At 40.5% G+C, this 24,510-nt stretch overlaps 1 protein-coding gene across 11 annotated transcripts; it reads left to right on the top strand.

The window, feature by feature from the left end:
* Positions 1 to 100: 100 nt before the first annotated feature.
* THNSL1 (threonine synthase like 1) lies at positions 101 to 22,197 on the top strand. Of its 11 annotated transcripts, none has more exons than XM_037383993.1 (5): positions 101 to 210; positions 3,504 to 3,595; positions 4,024 to 7,400; positions 8,147 to 19,002; positions 20,188 to 22,197. In XM_037383993.1, exon 3 carries the CDS (start codon positions 4,083 to 4,085, stop codon positions 6,303 to 6,305), a length of 2,223 nt encoding a protein of 740 aa, XP_037239890.1. In that variant the 5' UTR covers positions 101 to 210; positions 3,504 to 3,595; positions 4,024 to 4,082; the 3' UTR covers positions 6,306 to 7,400; positions 8,147 to 19,002; positions 20,188 to 22,197. The 11 variants fall into 11 exon arrangements, with proteins under 11 accessions (XP_037239890.1, XP_037239888.1, XP_037239892.1 ...); XM_037383991.1 differs by having other exon boundaries at positions 4,021 to 7,400; XM_037383995.1 differs by having other exon boundaries at positions 107 to 210; positions 3,504 to 3,591.
* The last annotated feature ends 2,313 nt before the right edge of the window (positions 22,198 to 24,510 follow it).

The following is a 24,510-nucleotide window of genomic DNA, read 5'->3' as shown; positions in this document are numbered from 1 at the left end:
GTCGCCGCGGTTACTAGGGAAACCCGTTGCTAAGTAACAGCGCCATGAGGGGGCGGAACCTGCGCCACCACGCTTCCGCCTCCCCGCGGCGGCAGACAGCCGCCGGCCGAGCTGGGGCCAGGAGCAGCCGCCGCAGCCGTAGCAGCAGCAGCCGTAGCAGCAGCGGCAGCAGCAGCGCAGGCGTCCTGCCCCCGAGCAAGGCCCAGCACCGTACGCCATCCGGGCGCGCCGGGCAGCTCGGCTGCGCGTGCGTCGTGACTGCGGGCGGAGTCGTGAGGGGGCGGGGAGGGCAGGTGACTGAGCGTGCGCGGTGGCGGGGGGAGGGGGCGCGCGTCACCTGCGGCAGCTGTCACTGCCCGCGCCGGTACGTGCGCGCGCGGCGCTGAGGGCGCTTGAGGGCGAGGGGCCGGGCCGGGCCGCGGCGCGCCGCTCCGCTCCGCCGGGGCAGGGCCGGGCCGCCGCCGGTCCCGAGGGGAGGCGGAGCCCTGGGCTGCTCTGGCCGAGCGGCGGCGGCTAACCCGGCTCTGCGCGGTCGCGGTTCTTCAGCGCGGCGCGGTCCGGCCGGCCCCCTCCTCCCGCCCGCGCCTTGACACCTTCGGGGCGTCGAAACGGTGAGGCCGGAGCGCGGTGGTGAGGCGGGAACCTTTGCAGGATCTTGGTCTGCGGGATGGTCACGAGAAGGCTGAAGCTGAGTGGTTTGCTTTGGGATTATTTTTTTTCTCCATGTAAAAGCTCTGAGAAAAGTCAAGTGGAAGTTGTCCTGGGTTAGCAATTTTGAAATGTTTAAGCTATCAGTCTTGACCTACTTTGAGGTCTTTGACAGCTCCAAGCAGCCTCTGTGTTGTTTGGTTGCTGAATTTCAACTGTATTTTATATTGTTGCAAACTTTGTGTCTGTACTGGTAACAAGGCCCAGTTTTCACTAGAACTGTTGTCATCAGTAATAGTTGTTAAAATTGTGGGTGATTCCTAATAATACACAGGTGCTCTCAACATCAAAGTGAGGGGTCAAGGTGTATTGTCAATATTTCTTTGGAGGCATGGGTGTAAGCTCTGCTTCAAAACCCCCTCCACCTTTTTGGCATGGGATTTATATCTAAAGTTGAATGGTTTGGCATTCTAACTAGACTGCTAAACTGTACTAGCCATAAAGTCTTAATTCGAGCTGTTCTTACCGTAAGGTTTTGCTAATTGAACAAAGAATTATTTCAAAGAAACAGGTTGCATTCAATGGCTGCAAGCTTCTGTGTACATGTACTTTATGTGGGTACAAAATTGGATTACACTGAAGTGGGTTGAACTGAATAGCTGAATAAAGGAATTCCCTGCAAATTTTTTCACCTGATTGACTAAGTTGATTTCAAACAATACCTATGGCCTAGAGTCATAAAGCAATCCAGATGTTACATACAGCAGCTGTATACATACCACGTGACTGCACCTCAAAGTGAATCTGTAATGCATCTAGACACGGCAGGCAGACCGCTATACTGGGCATGGTTTGTACTCCCTTTGCTCACAAATAACTTGAAGTTATTCTTACATTCAAGAAATAGCTAAAATGTTGTCTCTAGTTTTTTTGTAAACTTGAATATAACTTTCTTACATCTGGAATTTTAACACTAAGATCTCTTTCTGGCCCTGTAGTGATGAATAAATGCAAACAGAGCTGGAGTACGTTACTATTGCAGTACAGCTTTATAATGATACTGAACATTACAGCTACTATTCACAGATAGTTATTTACAAAAAAAACAATTAGGAAAAACTTGTATTGCATCTACACAGGATGATTCCCTTATACTTTACAGGATTGAGAAAAAAATGTACGGTATGATATGCCCATCTTTCCTCAGATCTGTGCCTTATAATTACAGCACATGCATGACAGCACTGGGTGCAAACTCATGACACTTAACTGTCTGCAAGCTCATCTCTCCACACAGAAGTGAGCAAATGCAAAGATTTAAATTATTAGAAGTGCTTTGACTTTGTAATGTATGCTCATAGTTTGGTAAAGAAAGTAAGAGTGTAAAAGATTGAGGAACACAGAGCACTGGGGTTGTTTAGTCTTAACAAGAGGAGACTGGGAGGGGGAATCTTACTGCTCTCTACAGCTACCTAAAAGGAGGTTGTAGGCAGGTGGAGGTCAGTGTCTTTTCCAAGATGTCTAGTGACAGGACAAGAGGAAACTGCTTCAGGTTGTGCCAGGGGAGGTTTAGACTGGATATTAGGAAAAAAAAAAAAATCACTGAAAGGGTGGTGAAGCATTGGACCAGGCTGCCCAGGGAGGTGGTAGAATCACCATCCCTGCAGGTATGTAAAAAACACATAATGTGGTGCTTAGGGACATGGGGACATGGTTTGGTGATTGACTTGGCAGTCCTGGGTTAACAGTTGGACTTGATGATCTCAGAGGTCTTTTCCAACCTAAATGGTTCTATGATTTTATAGTCTAGAGCAAGGAGCATCTGGAAGTAGAGAGTCTTCAGTTTTGTGGTTTGCTCTGACAAAACTCGAGCTTCTCTGGCTTTTTTTTAAGTTTGTGACCTATATCTCTGTAGTCATTTGATATAATGCACTCTGATGGAGAACAGCAGGGTCTTTAAAGGATGGTTGTAACAACTGTAAACATGGATTAATCATGAGCGGGTCTTTGGAAGATGTTGCAGTTCCCACTGGTTGCCTTCTACTGCAATTCCAGGCCACCTTCTGCTCTTCACAGTGATAAAAGGCCATTGGACTGGAGAAAAGACACTGAACAATTGAAGGATTTGGAAACTTAGTTTATAGTGAATTCCTTTAATTGTTCTGTTTAGTCTGTCTTGGTTAATGTGGGAAACACTTTCTCATTAAAATTTTTTTCACTGGTAAAAGTATTTTAATAAACATTGCAAAGCAAATGCTGGGGTGCTAGCAGCTAGATTGAATCTTTAAAATGTAGTTATTAGAACCATTTTGGTTATGTGTTGCAGTGTCAGGAGAAAGAAGAACTTGCAGCTTAGTCAACCATCTCTCTGTATTGCATACTGTAGCAACCAAAATAATTTTTAAAAATGGTGTTTTTATATATATATTTCAAAAGCATGTTTTTATTTTGTATATATTATTTTTTTAGAGTTGATGAGCAAGCAGTGGGTTGGATTTTTAAATCTAAAATTTTATTAATTTCATAAACGGAAGTTCAGTATTGCTTTTCTTCAAGCATCTTTAGTCATTAAGAATGAAAAATTAATAGTAACAAAGTGCTGCTGCTTTGCCTACCTAAAATGAGAAATGAATCTATAGGGATTTTCTGTGTAAATTTATGTTTAGTCCCTGGGCCCCCCCTCCAGTTTTACGGAGATTTTGAAAGTCCTTCCCACTTTGTTGAGAGCTGCTTGCTTAATCTTTGCTGGAGATCCAACTTTCCTAGGGATTTTTTTTGAGGTTATAGTGTCTTCATGATGTATTTTCTCTCTGTCTCACTTTACACAATCTACACTCAATACAATTCCATTGTAGGAGTTCTTCACAAATCGTGTGCTTGGTTTGCCGCCCCTTCAGAAGAGAACTGGATGCAGCTCTTCCAGCCTGCCTTGCTCTTGCACAAGTCTGTGAGTTTTCTGTGTATTTAAGTGGGTTTTATTCAGAAGGAAAGTATAAGAAATCAAAGGTATCTTGGGAGGTGGGACATGCATATTTTTAAGGTTTTGATTACAAGAAGGTTAATCTTCCTTATTTGTTAATGTGTACTTAAAATAAGTCTACTAGAGGAAAAACTAATTGGTTTTGCATGTGTAGTGTTAGGCTTGGGTGTCCTCATTGGGGATGTAGACTGTTTGAAGTTAGATTTGTCAGTGGAAGTGAGCTGGAACTATGCAGGAGAGGAAAATGAGTCTTACTCTGAAAAATACCTCCTTGGCTCTCATGAAGTCATAACTGGATTTATGTTTGAATTCTTGTTCTGAATTTCATAATTTTTAGGTTTTTTTCCTAGATGTTTGCTGAAGGACTAATTACTGTTTTTTTCTCTTTGAAGCAGTTGGGTGGATTGCCAAGTTGGCTTGGGTAAAAAACCCAAACAAAACAACACAGCAGAAGATGTTTCACGTTGTTCAATGTCAGCCTTTAAGGCTTTTAACCCAAAACAGTCTTTCTGGCATGTGTTTAAAACTGATGCTTTCAAGACCTGTTGCATTTGCACAGATATGGAAGTCATGGTTCTCAAGCCATTCTCTTGTTGGAAACAAAAATATTATCCTGATGGGACTTCCGGGTGCTGGGAAAACAACGACTGGGAGAATAGTAGGTCAGAAGCTAGACTGCCCTGTCATAGACATAGATGACGATGTCCTTGAAACAACCTGGAATATGAGTGTGTCGGAAAAACTGCAGGATGTTGGTAATGAGCAATTTTTAGAGGAGGAAGGAAAAGTCCTGTTGACATTTTCAGCATCTGGAAGTGTCATTTCCCTTACTGGGTCCAATCCAATGCATGCTGCTGGCATGCAGCATATGAAAAAAAATGGGATAGTTGTGTATCTGGATGTGCCCACAGCAGTCATTATGAGCAGGCTGAAATCGATGAAAGTGGATCGCATTGTGGGCCAGTCTCCTGGTATTTCTCTCAAGGACATACTTCAGTTTAGGAAGCAGTTCTACAAAAAGTGGTATGACATCCGTGTTCTTTGTGGAGGGGATATTGCAGCAGAGATTGTAGCAGAAAAAGTACTTGATGCCGTGAAGAGATACCAAAACTCGGAACTGGAAACTTTCATTTCAACTAGATCTAGTAGGTCTGGAAGAAGTATGGAAAAAGACTCTCATAATTATTTCAGTGATGTTGTTATTCAGGGCTTAGCCCCTGACGGAGGACTCTTTGTTCCTGAGAGAGGACTTCCCAGATTCACTGCTGGAGAATGGCAAGGCCTAATAGAAGCAACTTACATTGAAAGAGCCCAGGTGATACTAGAAAGATGCATACATCCTGCTGATGTTCCTGCTTCTAAGCTGGCAGAAATTATTGGAACTGCTTATGGAGAAAACTTTACTTGTTCTAAAATTGCTCCAGTTAGACATCTGGCAGGCAATCAGTTTCTCCTTGAGTTATTTCATGGCCCAACAGCATCATTTAAAGATTTTGCATTACAGATGGTGCCACATATATTTGCATACTGCATTCCCAGAAGCTGCAATTACTTGGTTCTGGTAGCTACTTCGGGTGACACAGGGAGTGCTGTCCTAGATGGCTTTAGTCGCCTCCATGACACTGACAAACAGAGAATTGCTGTGATTAATTTTTTTCCTGAGGATGGAGTAAGCCCAATTCAAAAATCACAGATGATTGGCTGTCAGAAAGAAAATGCTTGGTCAATAGGTGTCAAATCTGATTTTGATTTTTGCCAGACAGCTATAAAGCAAATCTTTACTAATTCTGATTATACTGGCTTTCTTACGGTAGAATATGGAACAGCTTTAGCTGCAGCAAACTCCATAAACTGGGCACGACTGCTTCCTCAGATAGTTTATCATGCTTCTGCATACCTTGATCTTGTTCATCAGGGTATTACTCCTTTTGGAAGCCCTGTAGATGTTTGCATTCCTACAGGAAACTTTGGCAACATACTAGCGGCTTTGTATGCTAAAATGATGGGAATTCCTATTAGAAAATGTATTTGTGCTTCCAATGAAAACAATGTTTTGACTGACTTCATAAGAACAGGTGTTTATGATTTGAGGGGAAGAAAATTAATTCCCACATTTTCACCAGCAGTAGATATTTTGAAGTCCTCCAATCTCGAGCGATACTTGCACCTGATTGCTAATGAGGATGGACAACTGGTGACACAATTATATAACCAGCTGGAAAATAAGGGCCACTTCCAGCTACGGAAAGATCTACTTGAAAAGCTTCAGCGAGACTTGGTGGCTGGGTGGTGCTCTGAGGAGGACTGTCTGGCTGCCATTCACTCTGTATACAGTACTACAGGATATATTTTGGATACACACACAGCTGTTGCTAAAGTAGTTGCAGATCGATTACAAGATAGAACTTGTCCAATTATTATTTCATCTACGGCTCATTATTCTAAGTTTGCACCTGCTATCTTGAGGGCCTTGAGGATTGCAGAAATAAACCAGAATCCCTTAAGTCAGCTTTACTTGCTGAGTTCTTACAGCCCTCTGCCTCCAGTCCACTGGGGCCTGTTAGAGACCTTGAAAAAGAAGGGAAGTGAGGAACACCAGGTCTGTGCTGCTGATATGAGTATGCTAATGTCCTGTATAGAAACCTTAATTCAGAATCGATTTATGAAAGTTTTCTGAGCAACTGATCAGATGTCCACTGTGTCAATTGTGATACGTTCTTAACAAGCTGCATGTTTTAATAAAGCCATGATTCATCTGGCCTGTGTCCAGTCCACAGCATAACGTCTGCAGTTTTATACTCTGTTGTCAAGTTTTCAACAGTATTTGTAAGTAACACATGTGAGATTTCTAGTAGTGGTGAAAGGTTGTGAATTGAGAATTTATAAAAAACTGGAATACTTTTTTGCGGGTCATATGTAGCAGAGATGCCAGTACTGCTGGCTTTCTTTGGCAGTGCTGTCTCCTTCACAAGCCTGAAGCGTTCTCCATGGAAGGAGGAAGATAATGAAGTATGACCGACCTTTCTGAAACTAACAGCTCTGGTTTTGTTGCAAGAATGATGTGATCATTTGGTCAGTGGGTGATTAGTTAAACTTGAACTCACTTCACTTAGGACACTGGAACATGATAAGGTACTGTAATGATGTTCGTATATTACTAATGAGGGTTGATTTCACTACAAAGATTGAAGTATACTTGTATTGTTAATCCTTGAACCATCCAATCTGGTAGTATGTTATCGTCTATGTTATACATATCGTATATGTATTGTGAGGCCAGCATTTATGTAAAAAAATCTGGTAATTTTGGTTTTTACACTTTTTCTCCCAGATATTTTCCTGTATAAAATAGAATCCTTTGTTTAATATTTTTAATATTTTTTCAGATGTGACTCTTCCTCCGGTGTGTTGTAGTCTCTTTCCTGGATCTTTTCTATTGGAACTTTCAACTTTAGAATCCTTTTTTAATGCTATAGAAGAATTTGCTAGTAGTAGCAGCAGTCTCCTTAAATAAGAACCAGACTTCACCATTTATTTACATTTATTTCTTGTATTCTAAGTTTTTAGAATGTAAGTTTTATCTTTGAGGTCATACAGCTTTCTTGTTCTAATAACTTCTGTTTTCATATTTTTCTTAAATCTTCTTGACATTCTATTCTATTCATACTTCGCTTGACTTAGTGTAAGAAAGAAGCTTCCCAAAGTACTTGGCATCCCATCAAGGAAAGCGAAGAATGAATTCTAGTGTGTGGAAAATGTGATAGCATCAGAGGTATTAATTGTGTAACCTAAAATAAATCTACGTTAGCAATCTGGTTTTGCTAATGACAGGCTCCTTATTGGGTTTTAGCATTAAAAAAACAATAGAGCAGTTTGTCCTAGGAGATCATGTGGTTATGGACAAACATATTCTGCTAACTGTAGATGGTATTTGGCAAGGACGTAAAATATAACTACATTTCATGCTAAGAGAAATGGTAAAATGATGTATTGGCAAGTTTTGAATGGCATGCAGTTAGAGGTAAAGAGCTAAGAGTCATCAGGTGTGAGGACATACAACTATGGGAGGTTGTGTTTCCCACCAAGATTCAAATAGGGAAGGTGTTGGCAAGAGAGATGGTAATTGATAACATTTTTTGCCTCTTTGAGAAGCGACATCTAGATACCAGGACTCATTTGGGGCTTTGAACTGTTGCCATATCTGCCAGCTTCCTTTGTGTGTCTGCTTGTACTTTTTGCCACATTAGGGTTAAGAAGATGTCATCTAGCAAACTGTTTTAAAGACTTGTCATTTCTTCCAGTGTAAGATAAAAAGACCCAAGCATGATGTGCATTTGCCACAGTGAATACATTATACAATAAAATTTAATGTAGGTGGTAGTAAAGGTGTGACACAGTAACTTTCTAGATTCCGCCATTCTTGGATGCCTTTTTAGGACCTTTCTAGTTCTTTTCTGTGCTAGGTCCTTGTTCACTATTTCTGCAGTAACTTTGGAAAATAATTTTTTATTTTCACAGAATCACAGAACAGCCCAGGTTGGAAGGGACCTGAAAACATCAATCTGGCCCAATCTTTCATGGGAAAGGGAGCCTAGATGAGATGAGCTAGCACCCTGCCCAGTCACATCTTAAAAACTTCCAGCGATGGGGACTCTTATCACATCCCTGGGGAGGTTGTTCCAGTGATGGAGTGTTCTCGTTGTGAAAAATTTCTTTATATCAAGATGAAACTTCTCCTGGTGCAACTGATAGCTGTTTTCTCTTGTCATCTCTGTGTGGCTACTTGTGAAGAGAGCACCTCCATCCTCTAGAAGCCACCATTTAAGTACTGGAAAATTGTGATGAGGTGCCATTTTGTTCTGCAGGGTGATAAGGCCCGGAGTCTCATTCAGGTTCTCCTCATAGGGCAGAGGAATTTTAATCATTTTCCAGACACAGCATGAGAAAGACCATAAATACGGAATTAAAAAAATAATCAGAGTTCTGTAAGGACAATATAGCATACTGCCAAAAAAGCAGCATTGCTTGTGTGGGTGATAAGTGCACATCCACCATGTATTTCTGTATGTTTCAGACTGATTCTTAACAGTAGTTCCACGTGGAAAAAAAATAATGCTTTCTCTGGGTGTGCTCAGTACAAAACCAAAATTCTATATCCTTAAAGTAACCAAACCGAAACAAAACCCCCAAACAAACCAGACTGCCTGAGTTACCGGAACAGGAGGTGATTTCAGCATAAGATCTCTGTGGAAATCCTGCAGTACCTGGTTCCATGGGGCTCAATGCCATTACATCTCATAGGGCCATTTGTTGTGCACTGCTATGATACTTTCCAGAAATGTCCACAAAGAAGAGCTTGTTTTCATAGAAGGTACCTAAAAGAGAAAAGCTGAGATTCTAAACAAGATTAGTCTAGAAGCCAACATTCTGCCTTGAGTTAGCTCATTATTAGATAAAACAGAACTAAACCGAGGATTTATTTTGGCATGACTCAAACAATCAATATTTCAAAGTTCATGGCAGTAACTCAAGCTTGGCTTGAAGGGGAAAGTATTAGTAGAATTTCTAGTTGCTATTTGCATAGCACATGAGCCATTGTAACAGCTGATGAATAAGGAAATGAGCAATTACAGGCTTTAAATGTGGACTTAAGGTGTATAAAGGCAGGGGTTAAAGAGCACATAGGGTATTAGTACATTTCTTAGAATGTCTAAAGGCTTTTACAATACAGTATTTACTAGTTTTTAAAAATCATAAGTTAATTTTTGGACTTCTTATAACTTCATTGAACTATTTTTGTGCACCACATTTGCTTGTGGATTCTGGTAACGGGCACCTTAAAACGCTGCAGTAGTGTTGCGATCCTGGATGTACACAGTATCTGTGGTCTGGTGCTGATGCTATGTTGTGGTAGCTGTAATGTACAGTCTTCTGGTTTGCCTTGTCCTGCAGGGCCTGGAAGAATGCAAGAGAAAAAGTTTCCAAGTTTCCAGCATACTCAGTATAGCTGGCTGCAGGAGCGTAGGATAGTGAGGGAAGCAATCCTGCTTTCTCAGCCCAGCTTTTCTGAATGTCAGTCAGCAAAATACTGTGGTTCAATATTCTGCTACTGTTACTGTACTTTTTTTCACTACTGTCAGTGTTATGAAAGGTTCAAAAGACATTACTGAATAAGAGTGGACACAAGTGCCATTTTTTTTGTCTTTTGCAGACATCAGGCATGCTGTTGTCATGCAATGTTTTATATTAACTTCTTAAGGTAAAAGTGATAGGCTAGTGATACACAAAAGCAAATCAGCATGGTGATGGTTAGCAGGATTCTTTAAGCGTTTTAGGCTTGGTGTATATGCAGTTTGCCCCTATTTGTCTAAAGATAGGATGTTGCAATCTAAATCAACATAAGCCAGGTCTGCAGAGAGTGTGAACATGCATATATACACATTTCTACTAGCTTTGTTGACCTGGAGTAATAGCATAGCTTTAGTTAAGCTTTTATTCTTCTGTATAGGTAAATCTTTGCTGAACACTGATATTACATGAAAAACCTTAAGGACAAAAATAACAAATGTAAGGACAAATGTAATGCCTATGTTTACACTTTTTATTATAAGACTGTTTGTATGAAAAATACTTTGTTTTGCTTACAGCTGCTCATTACTTGCCTTTAGTCAGAGTCCTGCTTCTCAAGGTGACAGTGGTTTGAGTTAAAGGCTGAATAGAGCAGATAAGGATAACTTCAGAAGATAATTTTGTTTTCTTAGTATCTTACAATTTAGAAAGAATTGCAATTTATGTTTTTGAGGTGATGGAATATTTTAGCAGTAACAACTCTAAAGGGAAGGTTCTTCTTTTTCAAGAGGTCAACTCTGTTCTTCAAGCACATCAAGAACACACATTGTTATCAAGTATATCATGTTTGGCGTGCCTGAAGTATGTATTAGTCACTTGTATCCACTGTATTTTCTTTAAATAAATACTGCAGGATCCACTCTATAGCACTTTATTTGCAAGTATGTTCATAATATCAGTGTGATATTAAGAAAATCTACTAAAAGAAGTGGTTTCAGAATTTTATATTCTTAAATCTTGAAAGACTTGTTGAGTCCTGTGTTTACTTGGAAGTTAGGTGCATAGTAAACAATCTAGTAATTCCCTTTGTTGAGACTGACATATTAGTGAGATAATTTGCATTATCCTGGGAGGAAAGTACCTTACAAAAAAGTAAACCCACATCAAAAATAGCAAATGGCTAAACATTCTGTTTATATTGCACCACAGACTTGTTTGGTGCTGCAGGGGAAGTCTGTGTATTGTGAGGAATTAATACGGAAATCTGACAGTTTAATCTTTCTTGTTCATGCTTAGTTCAGTGGAGGAATGAGCTGATTGTTAACAGTTGTGGAGCAGCTTTGGTTCACTTGGAATATGACTTTAGGATCACAGGCTTAAAAATTACTTGAATGGTTGAAGCAGCAATAAGAAAGGAGTAAGTAATTTCAGTGAATTAACGTGAACAAGCAGTTAATTATGAATATATATTAGCAGCTTGAGGAGGATTTAAATGTTACTGTGTTTTTTCACAGTATCATAAATATGCTTAGCATGCTTATCAGAACTGGGAAGCTGTTGCTTCAAAAGTTTTTCAGAATGAAACATTCTAAAAGACACAACCTTGGTCTTGCGCTCCAACTTAAGTAAAACTTTTGAAGGGCTCTCGGCATGGAGGTAGTTGTAAACTCTTTGTGCCTTTTACCTGAGAAGACTATTCCTTGGTAACTGTTTAAGATGGTCTCTGGCTACTTTGTTGACAGCAGAGGAAATAAAATGTTTAACAGGGAAATTGTTCAGCAGAATTAAGAAAACACCTGATTTACTTGCTTAAGTACAATTTCTTAGAAAATTTAACCAAGCAGAGAAGTCACAGTGTTTTTCCTGTGCAAGATGATGGGGACGCATTTTTAAATAAAACCTCCACAAAATCAGTTACATAGCACAGGAATTATTGCTCTAGCATTTTATTTAGGTATTTCATTACTGGTATTTGGAATACCCTTAGATTTTCAAATATTTTATTTTAAATATGTTATTGCTATAGAAACATGCAGTGTATCACCCCTAGCTTTAAAATTCATCATGACACTAATTGAGTCAAAACCTGAAAGATCTCAGAATGTAAATCCTGGAGGGACAGCTGTGACTGGACAGATTTGTTACGTGAGCTCACACAGGATTTGGCTCTTAACCATGGGTTTGTTAAGAACAGAGAAGGGAATAAAATAATGACTGCTCAAATCTATGGATGCTACAAAGCTTAAGGACCCACTTATTCTGTTTAAGATTAATGACTTAGTTGGGAGCTATAAGCAATCTTCATTTTACTGTAGCCTAAAGTAGACCTGTGTTTCGAGGAGCAGAGGTCTGAGGACCTCTACTTTACCAAGTAGAACAATTTGCTGTAGGAAATGCTGGGAAGATGTACATGCTCATCTGAGTATGGATATTCAGTATGCCCGAGAACATGGCCAAAAGGACCAGTGAGATCCTCAGGTTTAGAAACGGGAAGCAAGGGAAGCAATATTGCTGTCTATATTTGACTTAGGTGTAATCTTTTGTAAGTATGCTATGTCCAGCTCCAGTACTCACAATTTCCAGTAGCGCTGGAAAACTGGACAGAAAAGACTAATGAGGGTAATAAAAGGATTAAAAAGAAGCAGTGGCGTGAGAGTCTCAATAAGCAGAATATATTTTGTTTAATGAGAATTAGCCTAGAAGAATCATGTTTGGAGCAAAAATTTGATAATAAAATAATGTTGTTCCATCTAGCAGAGAAAGAGTGATCCAGCGATTTTAAGCAGAAGCTGGACATGTTACAAGAAGCAATAAAGGCACGTAACAGAATGGTAAAGGTTTCTCTAGTCTGGACCTGTTAGATGGTTTCCTGAAGAGATGTGATGTGATAGAAAGAGGACTAATTCGGGCAAGTCAGATTCATGTTACACAAGGGGTCAAACTAAATAATCAAGGCAGTGCAATTTGGCTGCCCCAGGAATAATCGCATACTAAGGCAAGTATGAGCAGTGTTTCACAGAGAAGTTTGAGTGCTAGAGCTTGTGAACTCATTTCAGTCTGCTGTAGTGTTACCAGTACACAGAACAAGTTGTGCACTAAGTAGGCTACTGGATATGGTTAGCCTTGGTTTTTTCTGTCTCTAGAGAATTGCGAATGGACTACTAATGCACACCGTGACTTCACTCATGGCTATTAGGATATGGCTCATCAGTTTTAAATTTCATTCTACAATATGTGTTGTGATGGTTTGGGCAATAGTATATACTTTCATTATGAAAATGAGATGAACATACACAGGAGGAAAGTGCCTATGCAAATGTGAGCTTTATTCAGTGTAGCTAATTATTGTTTATTTTCCCAAGCTTTTAAAAGTTAGAGATCTTTTAAGGTTTATTAGATGCTTTTGGACCCCTTTTTTCCATTCTTGTTTACCTGGCATTTCTGTCTGCTTTCATGAGCAAGTTGCGATCCAGTGGCCATTTTCAATTAATTTTCAGCTCGTAATAACATCTATATAAGACAAATAGAAAAATCCAATGTTTCCTTTTTATAGTTAGACTCGACCTTTTATATACCAACCAAAGACGCTCTGTAAAGCTTAGAGAAGGTAAAGTGTGCTTATAGGGTTCTGCTCTAGAAAGGTATCTGGAGAAAAAATGTATTTCCTATACATTTCAGACTAATTCACTAAATTATACCTAAATAGAGTAGGCATTTAGTGGACTATTTTACTAAGTACATGTGGCAGTCTGGTTCTATTTAAAATGCTAATAAATGCATCTCATCTCATAATGAAACTACTGGTCCCTGCATAATTAATTAGCATTGTATACAGATGAGGACAGGAAAGCCATATTGACAGTCATTTCTATACAGAATGGTTAATAAAAGAATACTGCACAGTTCCAAAAGGTCATACATGAATAGCTCATTTCTGCAAAAACGTTATTCTGCAAGTAAAAATTTAGTTAAAATTACCTAGAATCGTCGTTGTATACAGCTTTTAACCACAAGATGGCATTCCTAACAGAAGTTTGCTAGACATGGTAATTTCTTGCCGTTTTTGAAGGGCTCTAAATGAAAGGCTGTCATAAGCATTTATGATGTTATATGAGCTTTTTATATTTTCATTTTTATGAAATGTAAGTGACAGAAATTTCGGTAAGAAACCTTAATGATAATTAGGTTTATAATCATTGGTATGTGGAGTACCCAGAAATATGTGATGGTTCCTGGTCGGTGAAACACCACATTAATTCATGGTATTATATGCTGCTGGAGACTTTTCAACTGTAAATCTTGTGTTAATTTTGCTTTAGTATAAGAATCTAAAATAAACCACAGTTATTTAAAATTTAAATCAAGAGCACAAATAATACAATGGTTTATACGCAAAACCCAAGTGTTTGGGGTTTTGAATGCGATACAGCATGTGGGGGTTTTAGTGAGTTTTGGAATAAAGAAGAGCAGATAACGGCATTCGCAGCAAAAAGCAGTATAAATAATATGTCTTGCTGTGCAGGGGCAAATTTTTCATAGATTAATGTAAAAATGACCAAGATACATATTTTCAAATGCCTGTCATCCAGGTTGCTAACAGAGCCCACAGGCAGCCCTGCTTTATTTCAGGCTTTGTATCTTTTCCAGTTTCTTGTAATCTTTGCGTGCTACATTCAAATACATTGTTATTCTTTCTCCTTAAATACAAGCATGGAGGGAGCATGGTCCAACCTACTAAACTAATACAAGTGCACTGGATTTTATGTAACAGAGACATGTATATCATACTTGCTTTTTTCCCCCCCATGGTTAAGGTCCAGGTCTTACTTTGCTTATTTTTGCTGACTCTCTAAGATCAGACCTGAGCTAAGTAATGATTTATATTTCCATTCTAGCTAGTTGCACTAGTTGCATTTTGGTTTGGAAAAAAAGACATTACCATAAGTTTATGCTCAAACTGGAATCCAATGTAAATTGTGGAATTGTTTTCAAATCTATTTCAAGTCAACAGAAAGGATTATGATAACTAATGTTCTTTTGTTTTGTTTTGTTGTTTTGTGGTAGCAAAACTTCATGGCATCTTTTCTAGTGCATGTGTACATTTCCTGCTAATCCTTTTGCTCCATGTGCCACCTCCCGCTGATGCCTCAGCCTTCTGGTTTTGGTTCCTGTCATTTGACACAGCTGAGAGGACAGAGTAGTGGCTGCATCCGCTGCTGACACTAATGACAATCTTTGCTGAGTGAGCAGGTAGTACTTTGACATTAAGCAGATGTTCTTTTTCCTCCTGTGCTGTTATACCTCCATCATTTCTCAAAGGTGGCTATCCAAAACAGAATATGAATTTTTGTTTGCTGAAAACAATTGTCAGTCAAAAACCACTTTCAGAATAATCAGGTTGGTAGAATCTACCTGCTGGTTGGATCTGGCACCAGGAGTGCAGAGGCAAACCTACTGAGTTAATAGTACCTTGTGTTGACTATCAGTAGAATTTGAAGGCTTGAACATCTACTTGCTGCAAATTTTAAAGAAATTTGTTGAAGTGGAGATGACTGTTTCAAGGATGTGGAAATGGCAGTACAAAGAAAGTTACTCACAATAATTATGAAATGTGGATGGGGAAGTAAATGATTTGTTGCTGTTACCTTTCAAGTTAAGTTGCATACTGAGTTTTCTTTGTAGTAATTAGACATAGCACTAAGTAAGTAGATGTGGACAGGATTCCATTGAGAAGAACAAGAAGCCTTCCCACAGAGGAGGTGTAAAAAAATGAAAACAAAATGTGGTGAGGAAAGAAACACTCTGCTCTCAAGGGCTGATGGCTGGCATGTGGAGAGGGCTTATTGTGAAGGATAGTTTGTAAGTAGAAACATAGACAGCTAGACAAGTGAAACAGGTTAGTCAAGGCAGAGGCAGGGTTCAGGGTTCCCCAACATGCCATGACGAGTAGGGTGTGATAGACATCACCAATAGAAACCAGTGGTCTCAGCCATTGCAGATGTTGCTTCTGGGACATCTCATGATGTCAAATCAGACGGATATGTACTCCAGCATCCAGAAACAGGGGAAATGAATGTCACTGAATTTGTCCTTTTGCCTCAGGGTCTCTCAGCCACTGTAAGTTCATATAAACAAGCACTTGCAGGTAACACTGTCAGAAAAAAATGGCCATACTGACTGCTGACATGACACTTCATGACAAATCTGCAAATTTCTTTGCTAGTACAAAGCACATCAGGGGCTAATTTGATGCAATTTATTGCTTGCAAGAGGTGGATTATAAATGTTTGGAATTGCATTTTATGTATAAACTGCTACTGTATAAGCATAGCTATGGGCAAGTGTGAACTGGGAAAGGGAAATGTGATACTGGGAACTGTAACCATGAGTATTATCACTTCCCAGATGTAACAAACTTATGCCTAGGGCAAGCAAGCACAATTACTGGCAGAAGCTGTGTTTGTTCATGCAAGTGATTTTATTGTTCTAAATGATTTATCACTCTGGATTATATTTTTTGATGAAACATTTTTCTGGAATACTTGTATTCCAAAGACAATTAGTTGGTTTACCTTCAACAGATGACCAGGTTTGCCTACTGGAAAGAAGTTAGATTTATAAAGCGCTTCCATGAGGTTTTTAAATAGGTGGGATACAAAGGGTCATTATGCAAGATGGGGATTTTCTTCCCAAATTTAGTAGCAATCTCTTTCACTCTATCCCTTTCATTTCCTCAATCTCAGAAATCTTGAAATACACATTATAGCAAATTATCAGATACTTTAATATACTTCCAAATTGTATAATTTTACTTTATCTGTGGTCAAAACAATACACCAGATTCTCTGAATTTATGTTGGGTGCTGAAAATGCACTGGTGATTACTGGAAACAGAAAAACAGTCCTCACTTCCTTTACAAAAAGCAAAAAGATGTTACATTTTCAAACTGTTAAAATTAGCATTTAAGTCCAGATTCCAGGAAGTGTACAGCAGTTGAATTGCCAACATCTCTGTTCCTTGTGCTCCTGGGTCACTGATGGCAAAGCTCTTACTTTCTTGCTCATTCATATCACTGTGAAAAAGTGGTAGGTGTAAGTACAGGTCTTTTCCTACTCAAAGGCATCTGAATATCAAACAGACATAGCTAGCCTCTGTGTTACTTTTGCCTGACACTAGAGTTGCTTTACTAAAGAGAAGTCCAACCTAATACACAGTCAGTCCCTTTTCAAAATGCAGAGTGGTGAAACTGAGCCAGAAGATACCAAGTACAAAGTGAACTTTCCAATGCTGTATAGTCAGTATAAAAGGTAGATGAAAACTATTTCACAAACTACTAAGATCTCTGTAGCACCCAATATCCAAATTGTTACTCATTTCCGCAAGGCACAGCTGACAGCTGGTGGGGGAAATGAAGAAATATAAACTTTTTTTTTTTTTTTTAATCCATCCAAAATAAGATTTGCCTTCTGTGATCACTTAGCTCACTGTTGTTCTAAGTCTGTGGGGTGAAGAGTGGGTCTGCCACCTCCCACAGTGGTGGCTGTTCGGTTAGTTCAGGGGCAGAAGAAGTATCATCTCCTTTAGTGAAGAGATTTTGTTCCTTATATTAATTCCGTGATCTGCTTCATAAATCATATTACATATAAATGGAACAGCTTAAAGGTGCAGCTGAGAAGCTGACAAGTTGCTGTGCCATATGGCTACTGTGGCTGTGTGGATAAGGACCACAAAGGCAAAAATTGGTCTCTTTAACCTCTGATGTCCCTTGACTTTCCCCCAATGAGTTTCTGTCACTTTAATTTAAGAAGTTTTTTGATCAGCTTATGAAAGCAATTTTGTTACGCAGTTGTCTCAAATTCCCCAGAAACAACTACACAGTCCTGCGTTCCTAAATTGTGCTCTGTATGTGCTGTATTTCCTTTGCCTTTCCTTTTTTTCTTTTGTTTTAACAGCTGCAATAGATGTTATTAGTGATGATGTCGTTCGTAGATCTGTTTTTACAGGGTAGACAGAAGAAATAAGCCACATTTGGAGTGTCATTGAGACCACCTTGGTAATTTTTTTTGGTTTGCGAAGCAGATGTCTGTGTAATGCACTCAAATTCTTCACCATCACCTGTTATCATGAAGTCATTTTAGCATAACAATATTTTAAAATCTTCTAATCCTTTTCAGAGGAGAATTTCAAATCAGTCTTTGTACAGTAAATTTAACTCTATATTACAACTCAAAATACTGGAATCATAAAATTAAAAAAAATAATCTTTTAGTAAGCATTTTGTGGTCAATGTAGTTAAGTTCCTTTCAGGCTGATGCTTGGACTGCAAGTCAAGAGTTTTATTTCCCTTCTGGAATCAGGTACCATTTGAAATGTTCATACTTAAGGTCTGTGAACTGTGTTGTCATTAACTCTACTTCTGACAACTGTCAGACAGCAGGATTTTACAAATTGCCATGAATTCTGCAGGGGAGAAAAAGTGTAGGTGTGCTACAATTTTCAATGGAGAGGAATGGGGGGGGGGGGGGGGGGTTGGGTGGTGGGGAGTGTTTCCTGCCTTCCTCCTCCCCAAATTCACAAATGAATGACACAAAAATGAAGAGCTATTCTTAGAAGCAGACTTCAATATGTAGAAAGTAAAAAGGGGAGAAACAGCGGGAAAAATCAGATCCAGTGAATAGTCAGAAACTGGACACAATTCTGCTGAGTGCCTGTGAATTAATGCCCAAGATTGGAATTCTGACCCCTTAAACAATTCTTTTAAACATGACTAAAACAGGCCACCTCTAGCCTTAAAATCTTACTATAAAAGTAGAGCTGTGGTTTTCTTGACAGATTTCTTTAAATTCCTGCTGCAGTGAGAGGCTAGATACCAGGGAAACAACTTTTTTGGAGCTTCAGGGGGTAGTTCTACTTTTGTCTGGCAATATTTGAGCTAAAGGAAGAAGAAAGCATTTAAAATTTTAAAATCTCAAAAATTGTGTTTAACATGGGATGAGCTTTTATACTTTAACAGTCTATTTAACTGAAGCTGTATGACTTCTTCCTGATTATGAAGGTTCCCCGGATATCCTACTCAGTTTACTGTGTGTTTTGAGAGACAGAAAATGTGAGAGTTTATGCATATGCCCATGTATATATGAAGTGTATGCATATCGATTGTATATGTATTTCAGTTTATTGTATGCACAGAATACCATGCTCGTAGGATCACTCTGAAAGTCAGCTTGGCTGATGCATCTCAGATCATCTGTGGAAAGAGATGTGCACCCCCGTGGGTACCAGTCTGCCGCCTCAGCAGGTCCAGGTGGGATGTGGCCCGTGCAGTTGTCCCTGCTGTGCAGTGTGTGTGAGGTGTGGCAGAGGGACCACACGACCTTCCTGAGCCGCGCAGTCAGGCTCAGGCCCAGGTCTGCAGCTGCCGTTGACCCTTGGCTGGTTTTGTGCAGCATTGTTGCCTGACCTTGGTGCACTGTCACTGTCGCTGAGCTGTGCGAGTATGTAAACTGAAACCGTGCAAGGTAATAAAAGTGAAAACAGGCAGAACTTGAAGTGCTGAGCTGGTTAGAGTGTCTCAGGGACTGGGGACAAAATACTAACACGGATTCTATAGAACCTGGGGGGGAAAGCAGACACTTAGAAGATGGCATCTCTGCAACTGTGCGGACTTACGCTGATTTACTGGAGTATTTTGACATGACTGAAATACTTCCCATAGGAAATACGATGTCTACAACACCAATAAAAAGCAACAGAAACCACCTCATGATTTTCTCTTCTTTCCCCCTCTCCCTTTTCTATGCTTTTTCTGCACCGATCCTTATCTCCTCTTGTCAGGTCCCTCCTGACCTGTCCGAGTGATGCTTCTCTATCAGCCTCTGGTCAAAAGTGCCTTTTGATACCCTTAACCACTTCGTTGTCATTTCCCTTGGTGAAATCACTTGAAACATATGACCCTCGAGGCAGACTTGGCATGTGGTACTGTGCTTTCGCTGCTCTTGACCCCAATGTCCACACCAGCATGGTGTGGTGGCCCTGGAGCGCTGCAGGGACCAGCCAGCCCTCTGGCCACCCACACAGGTGCCCAGCTTAGCATCAGGGCTGGAGGAACAAGAACAACATTCCCAGACCTGATGTGGGTATCCAGGGTCGGGGCAGGGACTAAGGGTAAAAGAGACGTTGCACTATTGCTTACGCAAGCACACAGATGAAAATAACTTTGTTTTCCAATCACAGCAGCCACCTGCGCTGCTGGCATAGGTCCCCCCTTGCTGCCACAGCCAAAGCCAGCAGCCGTTTCCAGAAGCACACCACATTTCAGACATGGCAGAAGTAGATGCTCAGCTGCCCTCAGACCCCTCTGATCAAAGAAATAGTCTTAGTTTGGGCGGGTCTAGTAGCTTTTATAGGCTTCATGTTTGGATGTACTATGCATGTAAATAGGTGGCATTCAGATACAGCAAAGCTTTATTGAACTTGTGTTGGTTTTCAGACATGGAAGAAATTTGTGTGCCATCTGGCATGTGCTCTGCAGCTCCTCACACCTGACTGGAGATGCCGTGTCTCCCTGTCTCTGCACGTCTTTCATACCAGGTTCATTCCTGCCAGCACTGTGTTTCTTGTTGCCAGTCTCTTCATCTCACTTATCAAACCAGGCGATTAAGCAAGCAAAAGGGCATTGGACTAAAACAGAATACCTGGATAATTTAAGCTGGACCGCGAGTATACATTGGTTCCATCCATTTTAATTTGGGGTGGGGTGGGATGGGGGGTTTGGGGTTTGGGTTTTTTGGTGTTTTTTTGTTTGTTTGTTTGTTTTTTTTAAATGAAGATGCAAACGCAAAGTGGTTGGCAATTTAGCTGCCCCTAACTGATGTCAGTTCTGAGGAGCAGGTTTGAAATGGGATTTACCTCTGATTTTGCTTAGTTTAGTATCCATTTCGGCATATAGTGAAAGTGACATGTGATTCACTAGTTTCAATCAGACCATTATGATGATATATAATAACATTGTGTGGATTTCAGCTGTAACTTCAAATGTATGAACAATACTTGCTATCTGCCAACTGATATTTAAAGAAAAACCTTAAAGGCTGGCAAACAAAAGCATTCAGGGGAATTAGAGATTTGGATTGATACCTGAAGTAGTTAAGAAATTCCTTCAACATATTCTTAACTAAAGAGAGGAATAAACAAGTGATGGAAAACCAACCAAGAGGCAGGAGCGTAAGATGGGAAAGTGATTGTATTGTTAGGAACAAGGTCATAGCTCAATGTAGTGGAATGGTTTGAAGATATTAATGTTATGGTGTACAGGGGGAGTGCAATAGCTTTTTAGAGCATTTGGCAAAATTTCAGATCAGTGCAATGTCTGTGATGCGGGGTAATGGAATAAGTGAAAAGTTGGCTCATTAAGTTGATAATTGGGCAAAAAGCAGGAAACAAAAGGTAGCTCTAAAAAGGAGCTTTTTTTATCTGGGAAGAAATCAGGCATTCTTGTTGGAAGGGTGTTTATTACAGAGAGAGATATGACCTCAATTTGGCCTATAAACTTTGTTCTCGGATGATTTTCCATCTGCAGCCGTATAACAAAACCCCCATGGATGTTAACTGTAAAGTAGTGATGACACGTGATGTTGGTAAAGAGGTCTCCAAAGCTACTAAGTGTGAACCGGATACTGACAAAAGGCAGGGAAAAGTATCCCTCGAACTTATGTTGCTGACTTTGATTAAATCACACAAGAACCTGGAGAACTGGGACTTTGCACAGCAGAAAGATATGAAGGTGCTCAGCAGGAAAAGCTTCCCAGTCGCACTGTGAGCTCCTGCTCTGGAGCAGGTGCTGCTGCCCAAGCTCCTCTAAGCAAATCAGTCTGTTTGGTGTAAGCCTAACCCCAGAAACGTTGTTGCAGAGTGTACAATAGCATTTACTTTGGGGCATTTGCTCAACAGACAAAAGGCACATTTTGGAGAGAGACTTGCAGCAGTCTAGAAACTGGAAAATAAATTATTCTTTTCTGCAGCCCACTCTATTATACCCCACTGTCCTTAGTTGCCTCCCCTGAACTTGGATTCACTAAATTTCCAGCTGCACCCGGGCTTGGAGAGCATATTATGTAGCACAGGGAGAGCAGGTGGTGCTGTGCAGCCCTGTTTGTGTGCAGCCGAGTCCAAGGGATTGGCTTTTGGAGGAGGGGCAGAGATCTGGGGGCATATATGCAATTAATCATCAGTATTTTCAACTGACTGCGAGAAACTGCTACACCTGCTGCTCTGCTTCAGATGGGCTTTGAAATATAGGCAGACTGAAGGATGTATGAGTTTTTCTTTCATGATAACAAAAATAAACACTTTGTTCTGGTATCTGTAAAGTTGAGGCAGTTTCCTACAAGCAATGATAATTCAAGAGCAGTTTCTGCCTTGTGATTGATACATAAATGAGAAGAGTATTTTTGGAAATGCTGGTTGCTTTTATAATTAAAAAAAATAAAATCACTGCTAATTTTCAGTTTGCCAAGTCTTTTAATACATAATTTCCAACAGAAACACTTTGTGTTATCAGACAGAGGGGAAATATCTCATCGCTGTGAGACAGTCAGCTGTCCCGAGTGTGGAGTCACTACCAGAAATCTGCATCTTGCTCTTGGGAGGGACCTGGGTGCCTTTATACCACAAGAAGTCTGAACAGTGTTCAACTGGGAACCAGGACCCAGAATAATGATGTAAACCAAATGCCTATTGCTTTATACAGCCTGTCCAAGGGGAACAGGAGTGTGTTAGAGGGCTGGCAAGATGCCTAAACCAAAACTGCTGGTATGGATGCCCCGATGGGAAAAAGACCCGACAAACAGTAGCACAGAGGGTGTGTTGGACAATGCAGCTGTGAATGCACTTTCTGTGTTTGCCAGGCACGTTAATAAAAAAATGGGAAAATTCGATCCTAATTCATCAAATGCTTTCACAAATCTTCAGATGCCAAGCCCGACTTTGAGGTCTAGGAGAGGCCATGTGCTGCCTGTAGTGACCGTTGCTGTGGAACTGCCCTCCCCAGAGCATCGCTGACTGCCCTGCTGTGGGGAGTGGGTGGGTATCGTGCCCAGGGTGAGCGCGGGGCTGCGTCCTGCTTCCCAGCACAGCCAGTGCCAGCTGCTCCACCACATCCCGGCCCCCTTTGCCCTTTCCCCTTGCTGTGGTACTGCAGCTGCCTGGTGCCACTGTCCTTCCCCGCAGTGAGTGGTCTTACCTGCAACGCTGAGAGCCCCTGGGATAATCTGGGTGTTTAGGGAAGGCTATAACAGGTATCTTAACAGTTAATAGATAAGGTAATAATTTCACAGAAACATAGAGTCATAGAATGGCTTGGGTGGGGAAGGAACCTTAAAGATCATCTAGTTCCAACCCCCCTGCCATGGGCAGGGACACCTTCCACTAGACCAGGTTGCTCAAAGCCCCATCCTGCCTGGCCTTGGATGCTTCCAGGGACGGGGCATTTACAGCTTCTCCGGGGAACCTGTTCCAGTGCCTCACCACCCACACAGTGAAGAATTTTTTTCTTAATACCTAAGCTAAGTCTACGCTCTTTCAGTTTAAAGCTATTTTATTTTGGAATAAACATTTGGAATACAGTTTCCAAATGGCATTTTAAAATGGGTTGCAAGAACAAGCTGAACTTCCCTTGTGAATAATAAAAATTATAATTCGTCCATTGGAAATAGAATCTGTAATTTCATTGAAACTCATTTGTTTAAGCAGGCTATGAATTATTATTTTCTTGTCCATCACCTGACCATCTGGCTGACTCTGTAATGTTAGCATCTATATCTGTATAATGGGAGTAATATTACTACGCATCTTTGAAGAAGACCCTGGAACATCAGAATAAAGGGTTTATTGAAGTGCTGGATTTCACTTTATGATAGCTCTGCAACCTGTTTTATTTCAAGTGAATGACAAAACTGCCACAGAGTTCAGTGGGAGCAAGACTGGATTATTGCAAAATGCAGACTGGGAATTAATTATATATGTATTAATTTTAAAATAATTACCCACGACATTCCTGCTTAACTCTTTCATTATTGTTTCACACAGGCTAAAAGAGCTACCCCAACAAGTGACTCCGTATAAATTTGAACATGAGCAGAACATCATGCTTTCCAAAGCAATTAAAATTCTCATTCACTCTTTCCATCTCCCTCACGCTTGCCATGTGTAATGAAGCTGAAAGACAACATGGGACGTGGTCACTGGAGATACTTGTCAAGTCTGTGTCTGAAGCTACTGAAGTTACCTACTAGTACGACATGTGAAAACTTGGGTAGAGAAACGCTACAATTCCAAGGTCAAACATTCAGCTACTAGGAAATAACTAAGTCATAACTTCCAAGGGAGCCTTAGCTCAGCTTCTCTCTAGATACGCTTTATAATATAGTATTTAATTACGTCATCATAGATAATTCACTCCTGACATTTCCTCCTAATACCTACTCTGAGCATACATGTACCTATGTAGCCCTATAAGCTGGGTCTTCGTGCCTCCCAGAGAACGTTGCATTAGAACCCAGCAGAGAGAGATTAGCTCTAAACTCTTGATTTCCTAAAGCTCCAAAGGCAAAGCAACCTGGCATGACAGACCTGAGTGAGGATAGCCATGGGGGGCCCACAGAGGAGACAGCGAAGCCGCATGTCTGTTTGTCCCATCCACTTCTCCTTTATATTTCACTGGAAATCCAGTGATCAAAGTGATGGTCTGGTGCCTTCCCAGCAATGCAGCCCCGCCACTCGCTGATTAACCAAAGCCCCATGCCCAGCTGGAAGA

Source organism: Falco rusticolus, chromosome 4, assembly GCF_015220075.1.
Source record: "Falco rusticolus isolate bFalRus1 chromosome 4, bFalRus1.pri, whole genome shotgun sequence".
NCBI classification, from domain to species: Eukaryota; Metazoa; Chordata; class Aves; order Falconiformes; family Falconidae; genus Falco; species Falco rusticolus.
The sequence above is the reverse complement of the archived record's forward strand: the minus strand, read 5'-3'. Positions and strand labels throughout refer to the sequence as shown.